The 18,739-nt window shown below is 46.1% G+C and overlaps 1 protein-coding gene across 3 annotated transcripts in view; it reads right to left on the bottom strand.

The window, feature by feature from the left end:
• Positions 1-27: 27 nt before the first annotated feature.
• The window catches only part of UHMK1 (U2AF homology motif kinase 1), a 28,185-nt gene continuing 9,473 nt past the window's right edge, over positions 28-18,739 (bottom strand). The window contains exons 4-9 of one of the 3 annotated variants that reach the window (XR_014512668.1): positions 17,045-17,139; positions 12,599-12,675; positions 11,981-12,079; positions 4,119-4,207; positions 1,332-3,428; positions 28-970 (exon numbers count right to left, since the gene is read on the bottom strand). Coding sequence is in view for 1 of the 3 variants with exons in the window: in XM_083446538.1 (XP_083302664.1) it covers positions 3,282-3,428; positions 4,119-4,207; positions 11,981-12,079; positions 12,599-12,675; positions 17,045-17,139 (507 nt within the window). In the remaining 2 variants the exon portion in view is untranslated. Of the gene's footprint in view, positions 3,429-4,118; positions 4,208-11,980; positions 12,080-12,598; positions 12,676-17,044; positions 17,140-18,739 lie in introns of all 3 variants that reach the window. The other 2 variants (XR_014512669.1, XM_083446538.1) reach the window with 2 other exon arrangements.

The raw sequence follows: 18,739 nt of genomic DNA, 5'->3' as shown, positions 1-18,739 counted from the left end.
ATCAGCCCGTAATAAAAGGTAGCTTGGTTAACATCAGAACAAATCTACTTTATTTTTCAATTAAATTTGTACATTCATCTTTTGAGCTGCTGAGCAATGGTGCATAGAGCACATGATCTCCTTAAATAATCTGAGTAGAAGACGTATGTTTACAGAACAGTTTGCAAAGGAATCATGTCAACGCTCTTGAACAGTCAAGTCCAGCCAGACAGGCAGTGCTATTGTCTTTCTTGGGGCAGAGAGATGGAGGCAGGCCAGAACCAAAAATGGACTCCAGGTCAGATGTGTTGAAAGCTACGAACGGGTCTTTGGACAGAGCCCCTGTCCTTGCCCACAAGCCCCATGACCTTCAAGTTCTCGTGCAGTTCTGGCTTAAAATGTGCTCAAAATAGATGCCCCCTCAGCTAAGAGAGGAGCAGCTCAGCAACATTTCCCTGCCAAGCCCAAGCTCAGGCAGTAAAGCATGGGGGGGGGGGTGACAGTAGACATTTTGGACATTCATTCTACTTAACCAAGTCACGAAGACTGAAAGGACCACTGAAACCCAGGTGAATTATGGAGGTGAGAGGACAAGACTGCAGAAACTCTTCATAGAAGACTTGAGGTACTTGGAGGCTGTGGGTGCAGTTCGCTTCCCCACCCAGAATCAGGAATGTCACTCTCCCAAAATCTATATCAGATACACTACATAGGACAAACAAACTCAACAATATCAGTATAATTGTCAGTGCAGACAATATCCCGTCTTAAATAATTCATAGCTCAGAAAGGCAAGGAGGCAAACCCAGGAATAAATTTGCCACGAGAGAATCCTAATTATTTATGCATACACCCCCACCCCCTTCTAAAATGCTAGCTTCTGAAGACATTACAAAAAAATTCAAGTATTTTCTAAAAGGAGTGGGTGAGACGTTTAAAACGTCTCTTTCTTGTTTTCCTACCATTGCCCAAGTCAACTCTGTCAGAAATGCTGCATAACTTTTGAGAAACCAAGAAGTGAAGGATCCTCATGCAGGGAAGAGAGGCTGCCGGGGTCAAGGTGGACTAAGAGCAAGGCAAACTGGGGTGCCCTCCATTCTCGGTAGCAGCAGTGAAAGCTGAGGGAAGCATGCATAAGATGCTGGGAATTGGGAAGCCTCGAGAGGGCAGGACCAGTAGTCAAATTTCAGAAGTTTCAAGCATTTCTAGCAGAACAAAGACTCTTCTCTTAAAAACATGTTTAAAACTGGCTCAGGAAAGTAACTCTACAGAAAGCCTCCCAGGAAGAATCTGGTTGGACAACACCCCATAATATCATTATGCGAGCAGAATTAAATCCTTTCTGTAGGCACCTGCCTAAGTATTAGCAGATGATGCTGGGAAGACACAAACAGGCAATTTCTCAGAGACTGTAAAACAAAACAAACCCACCTCCCCACAAGTCTCTTACTAGATAGAGAGAAGGCTCATAGCTCAACGAGCCCTATCACAGGAGCTGAAATTGATCAGGACCTGAAATATCCACTTGAGTGTACACAAACCAGGATTTACTTGAAAATGAGGGCTCTTTCTAATGCAGCATTTTAGAGATAATGTCTACTTTTCTATTTGGACTTACACGTAGGGAGCCAAAAGGTGCCTTCACTGGTTCTCGCCTTCTTCCGGAGAGAAAGGCTTCATTGTATTACAAAGGAATGGCTAGATGCCACAAGTGCAACCTTCCTGTCTATTGTCTAGCTTCAACTTCTATATAGCCAAATCATCTGGGTGACCCTACCTTGCCTCAGATCCCCTATTTTTAGGGCAGCAATCCTGTTCTGTGGCTGAGGATGTTCCTTTAAGTCTCTGCAGATACAGCCTAACATGTTCAGTCCTAGGGTGTGAAGGCTTTGAAAGCTGGCTGGGATTTTGTGTTTTGGGTGCTCCCATTGTGGTTCTTCCATTATAAGATACAAGTGACATTGCAGTTGGCCAGTTGACATTGCAGTTGACACTAGATGTGTCAGGCTTTGTGCTCTTTTGGGTGTGTAGATCTTGTTATGTTCCATCCCGAGGGCGGGCGGTGTTGTTCCTTTGCCTTTCCCTGTCCTCACCAGTGGCCACCAACCCTTCTCCTAACATTCTGAGGTGCTTGCATCTCTGTGCCATTTTAGCACATCACTTTCTGTGGGTTTTTTCTACCGTTTTCTAAATAGCACAATTGCAAAGTTTTTGAAAAAGTAGTTGCTTTTAAAAAGAGTTCCTGTAGCACAGGGCAAGAGGTTTGCAGCTAAGCTTACTTCTGAATAAACACAGCTACAGATTGGACTGAAAGTCCTGTGGACTTTGCTTGAAAATGCCCCCTCTGCAGATTAACCAGTTTCACAATCTGATCTTTATCAAACAGCCAGTTTCACAACCAGGCTAGAGAGCTTGCCAGCTTGATTTCTCCTGCTTGTTACTTTCACTATTTGGCCATAGTAAAATTGTGAAAAGAAGAGCAGCGCTTGCAGCACACAGCTAGAAGGTGGCAGCCTTACAGGACTATAGCTAGAAACATTTCTACATTAAAGCAAGTGCTACTGTTTCCAGTGTAACTTATTGATTAAATAGCCAACTGAAGGGTTTGGGTTGGGAAAACCTCTTTCCAAGAAGCAATTAATTAAGGTGGAGAGCCCTCAGATCAAGGGAAGGGACTCGGAAAGTCTCTGAAACTGGAAACAATAGAGAAAGGAGGAACGCCTCAAAATGGCACCCATTGCCGCCTCCACTCCTGTTCCACTTTCCCCTCCTTCACAGACTTTCTGAGGTAAGAAGACAAGGAGGAGAAAGTGCTGGGGAAACACGGGAGGAGTACAATGGGCTGACAATGTTCTCTGTTCTCCCCATAAAATTGTTTGAAGGCAGATTAAAAGCCTCATCTGGATGCATGTCCTCCATGGCACATTCTGCTGCTTCTCTGCTTGTGGCACAAGGCACTCCGGAGTTGCTTCACGGACTCTTTCAGACACCATTCAATGCTTGGCATCTCTCAGTTCGGTGCCATAACCCCCAGCGCTGGCTTGTGCCTCTATTTCTTTCCCACTGAATTCTTCTTCACCTTCAATCTCCAACATCCATTTCACAGCATTTTGGTTACTGTAGAGTAAATCAAAGGCAAGAAGGAGGCTGATTTCATTGCAACAAAACAGAAACACCTGGGCCTTTTTCTTGCCAACCACAGAATGAGAAAGGAGGAGTACAGATGGAGTTCGTCTCTGGAAAATACTTTGGCAAAGCAAGGCAGCTTTGGATACGTGCGTCTCTCCTGACCGCTGCGCAGACTAAAGCATGGTTTGGTAAAGATACCCTCGCTTATAGGCACTCAGTGGGTAAAATGTCGCCACAACAAACTTGCCGTCAAAACTCTTCCCAGTCAGGGCTCGTTGGGCAGCTTTTGAATCCGCAGCATTTGCATACTCAACAAAGACCTGAAAAGAAGCAGGAGGAATGTCAATCTCCTTTGCCCCTTTGCGCTCTTCCTTTCCAGGACAGGCAAGACACCTCCCAGAAACTGGTAGATTACCTTTGTTAAATACTGAGAAAAATACATTAAAATGGTATACATTTATTTGATAAGAAAAGATTGTAAAATGATTTAATTCTGCAAAATGTAAGTGTGGTACACTACAGTAGTGTGATTTTTAAAAGACAAAATATAACTCTAGAAGATGTTACCAGAATCTCTGGATAAAGTATAGAAGGTAATATTGAAAAACTTAAATGGAGGTGCATTTCTATTGTTTTATAGTCTTAATAGTGTGGCATTTCAGAGGCATACTGCATTAATAGATAATGCTATTAAAATCCTGTCTCCAAGTCTGAAATGCAATAGTATACAATTTTATTTTAGAGATATATACAAGCAGTAAAGTATTCCAAGATTCCCAGAGAGACAAATGCAAACACACACACAAAATCTGATTTTTTTTTAAAAAAAATTCTGCTTCCATTTATAAGAGAATCATTCTCTCTATGCAAGATAGAAGACAGGAGTTGTATCAGGAAGCCTCCGCATGTGCCTCACTCAGCTGTCATTGTAAAAGGAGAGGTCAGTGCAGCCTTAGACCAGAATCTCAAAGATGAAACATACACACAAATCTTGACTGCCAAGTACTTACATGGCCTTTGCCTGGATTTTCCTTCGGAACAAACAGGGACACGACCCGTCCATATTTGCAACATTCTTCTCTTATGTCATCCACGATATCTGTGGAATTGAGAAGACAACTGAAAATAAATAGCAAAGACCCAGCGTAGCATATTGGATAGACTGGCACAGAAGGACCCAGGAATCCTGTTTGCAGAATGCCTGCTTGCCTCCAGAGCAACTGCTGCACAAGGTTCTTGCAAGACTAAGCCACTTACCTAAGCTGCTTGAAGGAAGGGGAATAAACAAACAAACAAACATAATCAATAACATATTTTTTTGCCACAAATTGCATGTTTCATAACATATAGGGGTCAACAAGTTATGTCCAGGCTTGACATAGAACACAAGGAAATAGATAAAGCAAATGATCCAGCATTGTGCACAAAAAAATGGACACCTGAGATCGCAATTGCAGTTGAGAATAGATTGAATTCAGAAACTGCAATTAAGATCAATTATAATAAACAATTTATCAATAGACTCCTCCCTGACGGCTTACAAAAATCTCATTGAGTCCTTGCAGGATGTGGTCTCTGTCAACATAAACTCATCTGGCAAGCCCCGCACTGCTAAAGGGCGCTGTTGGTTTGACCAAGAGTGCCATACAAAGAAGGAAGCCTTAAGGAACACTTATTTGGCCTATAGAAATGCTGGACTAAATTACTTACCTCCATCTTATTTCAAAATTAAAAAAGAGTATAAAGCCCTTTTGGCCTCAAAAAAAGGCAGTCCAAACAAAATTCCTGGTCCCTGCTATTGTGAATGCCTCACTAAACAATGAAACTAGACTCTTTTGGCAACTGGTCTCCGACTCAATGAAAAATAGTTCTTCAGCCCCCAGCTGTGCCATTCCAGCTCAGGTTTGGGAGAACCACTTCAGAAATATATTTATGGAAAATCCAAACCTCCCTTCCAGCTTCCAGGATGATGACAGGGCAGAATTGTCACTGCTCCCTCAGCGGAGGCCGGTTACTGTGCAGGAAGTCTATACATTAATTGGGAATCTAAAGAGCAGAAAGACTCCAGGGAAAGTCTTTATCCCCGGAATTGATCACATCAAACCAACACTGGTGGGCTCCGCTTCTGGCAGCACTTTTTACAGTAGTAAATCACTCGGGTAAGGTACCATATAGCCAGAAACATGCTATAGTAGTCCCAATCTTTAAGAGAGGCCACCCAACGTACCCTCAAATTATAGGCCAATTAGCCTGCTTTCAATAATTGGGAAGCTGTATGCCCAATTTCTCAGTAACAAACTGACAACTTTTCTAAATGAACACAATATACTATCTGAAGCCCAGGCAGCCTTTCGTGAGAACCATTCAACAACAGACCACTTTCTAATGCTGTCCTTCCTAGCCGAGAAGTATACCAGGCCTCTACAGGGTAAGCTCTTTGTGGCCTTTATGGATCTGAAATCAGCGTTTGACTCCGTTCCCAGATCCCAGCTATGGTCCAAATTAAGTCTGATTTTGCAGGACAAATGACTCCTCTTTCTTATAAAAGCCCTGTACAATGGAATCAACCTGCAGGTCCGATGTGGTCGGCAGGGACAGTTATCAAACAGTATTGAGATGACATGGGGGGGTTGAGACAGGGATGCATTTTGGCCCCCACACTAGGAGAGGGCTTAATGGACCCAGATGGACACCTTCCAAAAATAGGAATGAGAAGGACCCCCTTTGTTGTTATATGTGGATGACACAACCATCATCTCACGTTCCAGAGCAGGGTTGAAGTATCTGCTGAGGAAGTTTTCTTATTACTGTTCTTGAAATGGTTTATCCATTAATTATGAAAAATCTAAAATTTTAGTATTCAAAAGAAGCTTCTCCCGGTCTAAATGGGTGCTGGATGGCCATAACCTTGAACAGATTAAATACTTCAGTTATCTAGGGCTCACATTCCATCATACAGGATCTTGGAAGCACCACTGGCAAACCTCCCTTCAAAAGGCGGAGATCACAAAGCTAGCCATACTCAGATTCTTTTTCACAAAGGGCGGCAAATATGTTCCAGCAGCCTTAAGGGTTTTCAATGCAAAATCCGTTTCCCAACTCCTGTATGCAGCAAATGTCTGGCATAATGGGGACCTGCCAAAGCTAGATGGCTTTCAGGCAAATTTTCTATGATCTCTGCTGTAGGTACCCAACTGTGCCCCCAACTCCATACTTCTGTTAGACGCTGGTGAATGCCCAATTTCAACTAAAGCATGGTGGGCTGCCCTAAAACATTGGCTCAGGATTTCAGTATTTGATCTAGGGAAAGGGTTTGTACCAACACCTGACCAATGAGGAGTTTCTCAGCAAATGGCAGAAAGCCATGCATAGAAAAGCCACCTCTATTGGTCTGTCACCCGCCCCCAACTTTATTACCTGGGTTATGAAGGCACCCTAAAGATGCTAAAGCTTCTTGGCCTTTTGGCTAAGATCAAGTGTAGTGTAAAGATGCTAAAGCAAAGATTATGGGATAATGCACATAGTGACTTGCAATCTCGATCACACGTACTCTGTAGTCTGCTGGCAGTAGTACAATATGGGCATGTCTTTAAGTTAACGCCTTACATTAAAAACCTGACAGTACCAAATTATCGAAGGTTATTCACCAAAGCCAGAATAAACGTCTTTCCTTCTGCAGTGTTGGATGGCAGGTGGAGGAGCTCCCTACCAGGACAGACTTTGCTCATGTGCCCAAGACATTGATTCTATAAAACATATTTTGCTGCACTGTGCGAAATATGAGCAAGCCAGGGCTGAACTGATATTACCCTTGCTGGTACCTTTCCCAGGAAAATCAGAGGCTCATTATGTCAGGTTCCTATTGGAAGACCGGACAAATGCTAGAACATTAGCAGTGGCAAAGTTTTTATCGGTGGTTGCAAGAACCAATGATCCCTATCTTTAAGTCTGAGCAAAATGCTTGTTTAACCTGGAGGTAGGCTGTCTGAATTGTGCATTGCTTTGTAACGATTTGTTGGGTCTCAGGACCGTAATAAAGATTGATCGATTGAACTATCTATGTGAGTCAGCCAGAATATCATTAAACTGCCCAAGTCCATATTCTAAGCAAGTACAACCTGCTCTTCCATGCAGCATGGAGGAGAAGGGCTTATTGCACTAGTGGGGTAAGCCTGAGTGCCTGGATATCTGTCTTAAATGCTACCCCAGCACCTAGTAAGTATTCTAGACCTTAGGGCAGGCAGACCTCAGCTTTGTGCTTTTACTAGAATCCAGAGATCCATCCACCAGAGTAAGGCCCCAAATGGTGGCACAGGCGGCCAATTGCCATGAGCTGCACACTCGAGAAACTTACTACAAGACAAGCAGAAATCTAACCAGGAAATCTGAGGCTGACACCACCACCCTGCCCACAATGGCCAGCAGAGCTGGACAAAGACCTAATCAAGGACAGGCAATTAAAACTCTTATTTCCTGGCTTCTGGTTCTGGTCTGCCTTAATGAAGAAAGCTCCCACGACAGCAAGCGATCGTTGGCGAAGAAAAAACAAGGATGATTGAGGTTAATTATCCCTTGCAAATTCTCCCCAGGGACTGGGGGGGGATGGGCTTCACTCACAGTTCGTCTTGGTACCTGGCTCTCGCTCCAGCATGGATTGTGGGAGGCAGGAGGTGCTGAGTGCAAAAGCACTTTGCCTACTGATAACCCCCCTACGCTGCCATTAAGAAGCAGAGGTTGTCCTGTTAATCAGAGTTTAATCTGGACTAATGTAGAGATGTGTGCTAGAAGAAATGAGATAATAAACTGTGGAATCGAAGCAGCTGCAAGGTTGTTAAAGTTTGAACTCGAAAGAAGACTTCATTTGGTATAAAAGACGGTGTGGGGGGAGGGAAGCCCGTGGTTTCTTTATATAAAGTGTTATTCTCTACATACAGTGGTACCTCGCAAGACAAATGCCTCGGAAGACGCAAAACTCGCAAGACGAAAGAGTTTTCCGTTTTCTGAGTTGCTTTGCAAGACGGATTTCCCTATGGGCTTGCTTCGCAAGACGGAACGTCTTGCGCCTTTTTTTTAAAGCCGCCAATGCATTCCTATGGGAAACCGTCAATACACAGCGGTGCTTCGCAAGACAAAAAAACTCGTAGAACGAAAAAACTCGCAGAACGAATTAATTTCGTCTTGCGAGGCACCACTGTATATGATTTGGCAACCCTCCCTTGAAATGGTAGTTTAAATTATGGATATTCAGATGATGAGGGTGAAAAATGGATTGCAGATATGGAATATAACATCAAATGGAATTGTGTGTGTAAAACAAAAACGAAAAATTGGGAAAAGGGAGAGTTCTATTTTGCAAAAGGTTTATGATGGAAACTCAGAGCTGATTCTTCCCAACTCCCTATTATCCTTAGACTGTACTGAATAATGCTAAAGGGGCTTGGAATTAAATTTACCGTATTTTTCGCTCTATAGGACGCACTTTTTCCCCTTCAAAAATGAAGGGAAAATGTGTGTGCGTCCTATGGAGCGAAGACGCTATAGCCCCATGACCCTCTCCCGGCTGGAGAGGTGACACGCAGCTATGGCAGGAGCCTCTATAGTCGCGTGTCACCTCTCCAGCCGGGAGAGCACTCGCGGGGCTAAAGCAGCCCCCCCCCCCGCAACCCTCTCCCGGCTGGAGAAGTGACGTGTGCCTATGGCAGGAGCCTCTATAGCTGCGCGTCACCTCTCCAGTTGGGAGAGCGCGCGCGGGGCTAAAGCGGGCTTTTGCGAGAGGTGAGGGAATTCCCCCACCTCCCAGGAAAGCCAAGAGAAGCCGTGCAGCCCTTTTAAAGTGCGCGCGGCTTCTGCCGGTTTTGCGGGAGGTGGGGGAATTCCCCCACCTCCCAGGAAAGCCAAGAGAAGCCGTGCAGCCCTTTTAAAGTGCGCGCGGCTTCTGCCGGTTTTGCGAGAGGTGGGGGAATTCCCCCACTTCCCAGGAAAGCCAGGAGAAGCCGCGATCTCTTTAAAGGGGTTGCGCGGCTTCTGCGGGCTTTTGGGAGAGTTGAGGGAATCCCCCCACCTCCCAGTAAAGCCAGGAAAGCCCTGCGCAGCGTCTCCCGGCAAGGAGGGGTTGCGCTGGGCTAAAGAGGAAGCCAAAACAGCGAGCGGGATCCATCCTGCTCTCTGCCTTGGCTTCCTCCATAGCCGCGCGCAGCCCCTCCGGCAGGGAGAGGTTGTGCGCAGCCTGTACGCTGCTCTTTGGGGCTGTTGGGGGGGAAATATTTTTTTTCTTGATTTCCCCCCCTAAAAACTGGGTGCGCCCTATGGTCCGGTGCGCCCTATGGTGTGAAAAATACGGTTACTGGAAGCGTAATCGCTTATCTTCTGCTGGACGGAGGGATGAGAGAAAACTGCAAGCTTGCCAAGGGTTGAAAAGGTTCATTACTGAGTTATTTGAAGTTTGACAGCTTGCTCTCCTTCCCAGCCTTAGAGAAATTTATTGGGAAAGTGTGACTTTTGTAGCTGCAAAACAATGAACCAGGGACAGAACAATGGAGAACTTCTGAAACAACAATGGGACATTAGCGCCACCCAAGGCATGCTGGAGAACAGCAACGATTGACAAAAGATAGACCTAATATATTACAAGGACAAGAAGAAGCACTCTGGACAGAATAATTGCCACACACAGGAAGGATGCTTCACCTGTAGGTGTAGAAATCATTTAATGTGTCAATACGAATGGAAGCTGTTAAAACTGCAGTTGCGATATAAGGGATTGGTATTTTGACTGGAGTGTAACTGAAATTTATAAAATTTTGGAATGAAGAAACAAAATAAACCATCAAACCATCAATTCTAGTATGCAGGAGGCAGGGGGGCACCTAAATTGTATAATTTGGCATCTCAATGACTGGTATTATTAATTGTATTATAATTTGGCATTGTTATAATGAGGCTATTATTGGATAGTTGAAACTGAAAACTAATAAAAATTATTATTGAAAAATACTCTTATTTCCCAAGCGAGGTCCATGGCGCCGCAGAGAGAAGCTCCAAGTTAGTCACTGGGTCAATCAGTTCCGGGTTCAGTGGCAATTTTTAAGGGGCAGCATGCTGTGTCAGCATTCCTGATCAGCATCCTGGTCCCACTTTAGAGCTAGGGAACCCTGAGGCACCAAGGAAAACACTTTTTCAAGGCCAAGAATTGTGCCTAGGCTTGCTTTTGAGCATTCTCAGGCTTGCCACTTCAGGATGAAAACTCAGATGAGCAGCTCCCTCCTATGCATTTTTGCTCAGTTGCTCAAGTGACCGGAACATAATGGTGGTCTTAGAAGTTAAACAAAACAAACAGAGTCACTGTGTGGGGCCTAGACGCTGTCACAAGCACCACATGTCCCCTTCCCTTATTCTGCTGAAAATGACTAGCTGTGGAGACTTTTAAAAAAACCGCACAAACAGCAGTTGGTTTAGTCTTCAAAATGGTTTAGGGGAGGGGCAGGGAACCTTCTGGACTCTGTGCACCAGGTCCTTATCAGGGCCAAATTGTGATGCCACATGACTGACATGCGCATGGGGCCCCCTGCCTGTCAAAGTCCCTTGCATTTTGCAAGTCTCCCTGCACTGGCATTTAAGTCCCCAACCTTGAAGGTTTTAAAAAGGGAGCACAAGGAGAAAGCGCTTCCAGCTCTCCCCATGCTTCCCCTTTAAGCTTCCAATATCAAGATCACAGGAACCGTTTGAAAGCCTCTGCAAAAGCCTCTCTGAAGCAGCCTGCAGGTGCAAGCTATTGCACAGCCTGCTTTTGCACAGGGCTTCAGTCCCTGCTCTGCTGACACACAGGGATTAAATCCTGCTGCCTTGGCTGCATGATCGTGTGCACTGCTGGGTACAGGATCACAGAGTGACATCAGCTGGTGGGTGGGGGAAAGGACCTTGCAGGTCACACTGGAACTCCAAGACTGTCCCACATGCCAGAGGTTCTCCGCTCTTTCTGTAACAGAAGTCAGTAATATGTAGAGCGGATCACGCCCCCCCCCCCCAATAAATGTAGACAACACAGAAGGGTTATGGGAACCAACGGTAGTTATCTCTCTTTCAGTTTGTCTCTTGTACTCAGTATTTTCTGCTACTGACACAAAAGGAGCCACAATTTTTCCAAGCACAACAGTGGTTTGGGTGGGAGTAGGAAGGTGCTTAGCCTTCTGGCATCTACTGATTCTCCCTTACAAGCCCCCTTCAAGGTAATTCATCCTTCACCCGCTTCCTCAGGCTCCAGAGCTACAGAGGGGAGAATCTGCAGGTGGGGAGGATGTCAGTACACACAGGGCTCCCTCTCTTCCGTGCAACTGCAGGAAACCAGGCAGAGGGCCTTCTCGGTAGTGGTACCCGCCCTGTGGAAAGCCTTCCCATCAGATGTCAAACAGAGAAGTATCAGGAAGTTTTTAATGTGGAATGTTTTTCTGTGTTGTTTTTATGTTGGAAGCCACCCAGAGTGGCTGGGGCAACCATGTCAGACAGGCAGGGTATAAGTAAGTAAGTAAGTAAGTAAGTAAGTAAGTAAGTAAATAATAACAACAACAAGGTGGGGTGGGAATCTGTAACATCAACCTGCAAGCGCTGCTCTTCTAGAGATCATTTTATTCAAAATATTGCACACATATTTACTTTTGTTATGCAATAATTCTTTAAACATTTTTGCTTGGAGGTTACTGGCTCTGCCTAAATTTGGATCACGCCTAGCTTGAAGCAGGATAATTTTCTTCCTCTCTCTGCCCAGGGCAGCTATCGGAAATAGTTGCCTTTCCCAGTTCCAGTGCATCTCAAGCCATCCCCCTTCCTAGTAGGTTCTGTAGCTGAAGGATAAGGAGCTACATCAAGATGTACCAACCTTCAAATTCTTCTTCATTTTGGAGAGAGGTATCGCTCAAAATATTTAGCAGTCTTAGCACTGGAGTTGGAAGCATCACCAGATCTTCAATATGGGGGGCTGTTAAAGCAATGTAAGGTAATCATTATATCAAAGAGAAATTAGAAATGGTTGGATGCAAGTTGCTACAACCTACTCAATCCTATTCTCAAAGAGAGTTAAAAAGTTTATCTTTCTTTACCTTGCCTTATCACATACAATGCCTCTTTACCTTGTATTTTTACCTTGTGAACCGCTCTGAGATCCTGAAGGGCAACATATAAATCTAATAAATAAAAATGATTAAAAAAACCCTCCTTGTAATGTTGGGTTCAGACATCCGTGAAATGGGGCTAAGCCCGATTCAGACATTTAAAATGGCACACGCGAGAAGTGTGAAAGGAGGAAAACATACCCTTAGGAGTCCACAAGATGCCCAGAGGGTCCCTCTTAAGGACAAATGTTGTTTTTAAGATGTTAACCAGCTTAAACTTGATGCAGAGAATGGATAGAAATTCTCAAAAGGAAATGAACAGAGTCAGGGCCAGTTAGGCAAGCGTTATTTGTGGCCAGAGAAATGAAATACGTTATACACCCTACCAAAGGGAATGCTGAAGAAGGGGCTGCACAAGGCCTTTGCTGCAGTGGCTCTTTCCCGTGGGTCCTCGCGAAGCATGCTGGAAAGCAAAAAGGAGTCTTTGTTGTACAAGCAAGTTCCAGAGATGCTCCCCAAGCTGCATCCAAGCTGGTTTCTAGAAGAATAGCAAAAGCCCACCAGGTTCTGGAGAAAGCATGACACCACAGCTTTCATTGTTCCAATTCTATGGCTTTATGGTGATGCTGATTTTATAAACCTTATTACGTATTTCAGTGGTCATTTGCTAGTAATTTTATTTTGGCTGCACTGCAGGTTCCCTTGAGTGCCATTCTGTGGAAGTGTGCTACTGGAACAAAAAACAACATATACATTTCTCCTGCCTCTTTCTTTTGAAGATGAATGGCCATGCCACTGGTTCTCCCCAGGACGTGGATTCTCCATACTGAGTTATGCCAAGGAGAATGAATAATCATGATCTCCCCCACCTGCAAATTAGGTAACTTACTACATGTTGCTGGAAAGAAAGCTCATCTTTAGTATTTTATTTCCCATAAATATTATTACCAAAATAGTCTCAAAAAACCAAACAAGCAGACTGCAAATTCACAGCTCCACCAAACACAATTTGGTCTCATTAATCAATCTACTGGTGAAACCTTCTAGCTAGTCCTATTCACACAAGGATGACTGTTCCATGAATCTATTGCACAATTTCCTGATTTGTGTGGGGCTTTTACCCCTGGTTACTTTTTTAAACCTTCATCTTACTTATTTAGAGGGAGGAATGGCGGTGGGGCTACATATCTCTATCGGCGAAGGGTTTCGAGATGCAGTGATCTTCGAACCCCTTCCAATCTACGCCCCATCCCAAGGGATGAGGGTAGGGAGAGCAAGGATTACCCACCTCCATCATTGGTGCTGTGCAATGCCAGGTCCATAGGGAACAAAACCGCCACCATGCGTGACTTTTTTGTCTCGAAGGGGACTGACCTGGCTTGCGTGACGGAGACCTGGGTACGGGAAGGCGAAGTAGTCTCCCTACATGAGATAACACCCCCAGATTTCTCTGTCCTCCATCAATCGCGGACTGTGGGTCGGGGGGGGAGGAGTAGCGTTGTTAATCCGGGAGGATTGCTCTTTCAGAGCTCTGCCATCACCAGCGATCTCTGGCATTGAATGTGTTGGTCTCGTGTGGGGCACCAAGGAGAGCTTGGCTGTCTGGCTGGTGTACCGACTACCCAGCACACCTGCAGCCACCCTGTCAGACCTGCTGGAGGTGGTGGCAGGCTGGGCCTTGGAGTTCCCAAACCTACTGGTTTTGGGAGACTTCAATGTCCATGCCGATGCCGCTCCCTCCTCACAGGCTCTGGACCTAGTGACTTCCATGGCAACACTAGGGGTCTCCCAGTTTATTTTGGGCCCCACTCATCAAGCAGGCCACACGCTGGATCTGATCTTTGGGGCTGGCATAGATGTGATCATGCTCCCCCCTGTGGAAGTGCCATGGTCTGATCACTACGCTCTGAAAGCCAAGATTGACTTCCCGCTCCTCCCTGGCTCGTGTGGCGAACCTATTTGGGCTCGTCCTCGAAAACTGATGGATCCTGATAGATTCCGACAAGCCTTGCGGGACCCTGCTCCTCCTGGCGACTCATTAGATGACCTTGTTGAGGACTGGAATAACCGGCTCTTGGCAGCCATTGATGAGATCGTGCCTAAGCGCCCTCTGCGACCCCGTCGAAACCTGGCCCCTTGGTTTACTGAGGAGCTCCGGAAAATGAAGCGGGATCTCAGACGGCTAGAGCGAGTATGGCGACGGACTCGTGACAGAGCCTCAAGAACATCTTATAGGACACTTATGAAAGCCTATGAGATGGCTATGAAAGCTGCTAAGAAATCTTACTTTGCAGCTTCCATTGCATCCCCTAGCTCACCCGGCACAACTTTTTAGAATAATTAGGTCAATAACGTCCTTAGGAGGACAACCAAATTTAAGCACAAATTCGACCCACAGCTGTGAGGCATTCACGAGCTTTTTTGCGGAGAAAGTCCTGTTGCTCCGCCGTGACCTCCTTGCCAATTTAGATACAGTGACTGAACTGGAGGCCCCTCGACTGACTTCAGGTCCAGTGCTGGACCATTTCGATCAAATACTCCCTGCTGATGTGGATAGATTCCTCCAAGTTAGTAGGCCCACCACCTGCCTCCTTGATCCGTGCCCGTCTTGGCTGATTAGGAAGTGTCCAGATGTTGCGCGGACCCCCCTGGTTGAAATTATCAATTTGTCCCTTGACACAGGGACATTCCCAGGGGAACTGAAGGAAGCAGTAGTGTGTCCACTCTTAAAGAAAACTTCATTAGATCCCTTAGACCTATCCAATTACCGCCCAGTTTCAAATCTTCCATATCTGGGTAAGGTAATCAAGAGAGCGGTTGCTGAAGAGCTTGGTAGGTTTCTGGAGGAAACATCGGCTTTAGATGCATTTCAGTCTGGTTTCCGTCCTGGTTTTGGGACCGAGACAGCTCTGGTTGCCCTCACAGATGATCTCCGTAGACAACTGGATCGAGGCGGGTCAAGACTGCTGATCCTTTTAGATTTGTCAGCAGCCTTTGACATGGTCGATCATGATCTTCTGGACCACCGCCTCGCAGACGTGGGGATACAGGGCATAGCCCTTAACTGGCTGTGCTCTTTTATCTCTGATCGGGGACAGAGGGTGGCACTAGGGAGGGAAATGTCGTCGCGCCACTCCTTGGTGTGTGGAGTGCCACAGGGCGCAATTCTCTCCCTGATGCTTTTTAACATCTTTAGGCGCCCCCTTGCCCAGATTATCCAGAGCTTTGGGCTGGGCTGTCACCAATATGCTGATGACACTCAGCTCTATCTGTTGATGGATGGCCACACCGACTCGGCCCCGAACACACTGACCAGATGTTTGGAAGCTGTGGCTGGATGGTTTCGTGGGAGCCGATTGAAACTAAATCCTTCGAAGACAGAGGTCCTATGGCTGGGTCGGGATGGCATGGGGATGAGGGACCAACTCCCTTCTCTTGCGGGGGCCCAGTTAGTGCCATTGCCTTCCGTTAAGAGTTTGGGTGTAATCCTTGACGCCTCCCTTTCCATGGAGGCGCAAGTTACAGCAACAGCCAAGGCGACATTTTTCCACCTTCGCTGCATCAAGCAGTTGGTCCCTTACCTTTCCCGCCCCGACCTGGCCACAGTGATCCATGCGACGGTCATCTCCAGGCTTGACTACTGTAATTTGCTCTACGCGGGGCTGCCCTTGAAGCTGACCCAGAAACTCCAGAGGGTGCAGAATGCTGCAGCGAGGCTCCTCACGGGGTCTCTGCCATGGGAGCATATTCACCCAGTGCTTTTCAAGCTGCACTGGCTCCCGGTGGAGTACAGGGTCAGGTTTAAGGTGCTGCTTTTGACCTTTAAAGCCCTTCACGGCCTAGGACCCTCGTACCTACGGGACCGCCTCTCCCGGTATGCCCCACGGAGAGCCTCAAGGTCCATAAATAGCAACACCCTAGTGGTCCCAGGCCCTAAGGAAGTTAGATTGGCTTCAACCAGAGCCAGGGCCTTTTCAGCTCTGGCTCCGGCCTGGTGGAACGCTCTGCCTCATGAGACCAGGGCCCTGCAGGATCTGATTTCTTTCCGCAGGGCCTGTAAGACAGAGTTGTTCCGCCTGGCCTTTGGCTTGGAGCCAATTTGATTCCCTCCCTCCCTTTCTTTCTTTTTTCCTTTCCTTCTCCTCCTGCGATGAGGCTACATTTTAATATTTTAATGTTTCCATATTTTAATGTTGTATTTTAATTTTGTTTTTAAGTTGTAATCATTCAATTTGTTTTTATTATTGCTTGTAAGCCGCTCTGAGCCCGGCCTTGGCTGGGGAGGGCGGGGTATAAATAAAAATTATTATTATTATTTAAAAGACTTGACTGAAAGGGGAAAGTTGCAAACTGAAAAGCGTTAAGTAAACTGTAGGTGAATGACAAAAAATGAGGGCCGATATGATACAAAATAAATTATATGGTATTTTGGCATACCTAAGCCTGGTTACTATCTACTATCTCTCCCACATCCCGAGCAAGACTTTGCCCAGCCGCTGCCTTTTAACAACCATTTTCCATTCACATAAGCGGTAGTGATTTTAGCATCCATTAAGTGATGAAACACTTAAGGGCCCTTATGGGAGGCAAATGCTGGTTTTGTATCTGCCATATTAAGGAAGCCCAAGAGAGGAGAAGCTGGGGCTGGGACCTAACAATCCTATTTATTATGTGAAGCATTGCTGAGGTTGAGGGAGAGTCACCAGAGGCAGCAAGTCCCTCTTGTTCAAAAGCCTTCATAGATAACAATGGAACTCCCCCTTTGTTTGACTAAATCCAGAGGCTGAGCTAGAGCGGCAGGGCAAAACCCCAGAAGCTAACAGGCAACATACCTTTTGAGGAGGTCTCTGAGGTGATAGGCAGGGATGGCAGAATTCACTACACTTTTGCTGGCGAAAATGTGCTCAATAATGGCAGAACTATTTGCCTAGGAAGAAGAGGTGGGAAGAAAATCTCTTAGAAGGAAAAAAACCCCAACCCATCTTGTATTTACTCTGAACAATCTGAACAGAGTTCCCTGAGGTTGTAGCAGAGCCAGCTACTGCTGTAAGCCCCCCCCCCCTTAAGCCTGCCGCAGTAAATTGCTCCATAACACCTATTCCATGGTGAGTTCAGTATTGACACAAAGCAAACCAGGGCAATTCTACCCATTCCTAAAATTAGTTGATGCTCCTCCCGTCTCTTCAGCGATCTGCACCAGGGATTAGAGCCCCCCTTGTGCTTGTACTCGGCCACCAACACCACATGCCCTGGGCTGTTCCAAGTTGGGAGAGTGTAGAAGTATGTTTCATCTGCTGACTTTAGAGGCAGATCAGGTACCCTGCTGGGTTGGACTTTTCTTCCTTTCTTCCACTAAAGCTCACATCACTTGCTAACACCACCCAGGTGCCTTTGAGGCGGCTCCCATTCTTCACTCCGGCTCTCTGGGAGAGATGCACTGGGATCTGCGTTGTGGGGATGGAGGCCTGAGGATGCTCCAGACCTATGATTGTGCTAGTGGGTAGGGATAGCCTATCTCTCCCCTGAAAGAAGGTACAACACACCTGGCTGAGGACTGTGAGAAGCTGCAGTCGCCGTGCTGGGAGACTGCAAAGGTACCCATGGAAGGGACAAAGGGTTGTGCAAACAGTAACTTTATAGCAAGGCAATTATATAAACCCTACATTACAGGAAAAGCTCATGGCTCGGAGGTGCAGCTCCCACTCCGCATGCCGCATTCCAGCTCTGGCATCGCCAGGGAGGGCCGGGGAAGAAGGCTGCCTTAAATCCCAGAAAGCAGCTGCCTGTCCGTGACGACAATATTGAATCTGAAGGATCTGCGGCCTCAGCTGGCAGCTTATTCATTCCTATGACATGCGCTGATGTCAGCTCGTGTCACCTCCGCTCCTCCCCAAGCAAATGATTGCTTATTTCACAGACGGTTAAGGTATTGGCTCCCATCAGGAAAGCTGCAACATTCAGTATTTTATCTATCCAGCAAGGCAAATTCAAGCCATGTAAGGTGTTGTCTTCTTCAAAGAGGAGTTTCAAAACTCCCAAAGAGAAATTGCCATCAAAGATGAGGTGTGATCTGATCAAGGCAGAATTGAGTGGTACTATTATTTCCCTTGATCTGGGCACTCGACTTCTGTTGATGCAGCCTAGAATAGTGTTAGCTTTCTTTGCTGCTGCATCACACTGTTGACTCATGTTAAGCTTATGGTTTACTAAGAGGGGCTGGGGAAACCAGCCAGATGGGTGAGGGATAAATAATAAATTATTTTTATAGATGACCCCTAGATTCCTTTCGCATGTACTGCTAGTAAGCCAGGTGTCCCCCATCCTATACTGGTGCATCTGGTTCTTCCTGCCTAAGTGCAGAACCTGACATTTGTCCCTTTTGAAAATCATTCTGTTAGTTTAGGTCCAGTTTTCCAATCTGTTATGGTCATTTTGAATTCTGATCCTGTCTTCTGCACCCCTTTCAGTTTGGTGTCCTCTTCAAATTTGACACACATGCCTTCCATTCTTTCATCCAACTCATTTAT

The sequence above is a fragment of the Podarcis tiliguerta genome (genome assembly GCF_965153285.1).
Source record: "Podarcis tiliguerta genome assembly, chromosome: 6".
Taxonomy (NCBI): Eukaryota; Metazoa; Chordata; class Lepidosauria; order Squamata; family Lacertidae; genus Podarcis; species Podarcis tiliguerta.
The sequence above is the reverse complement of the archived record's forward strand: the minus strand, read 5'-3'. Positions and strand labels throughout refer to the sequence as shown.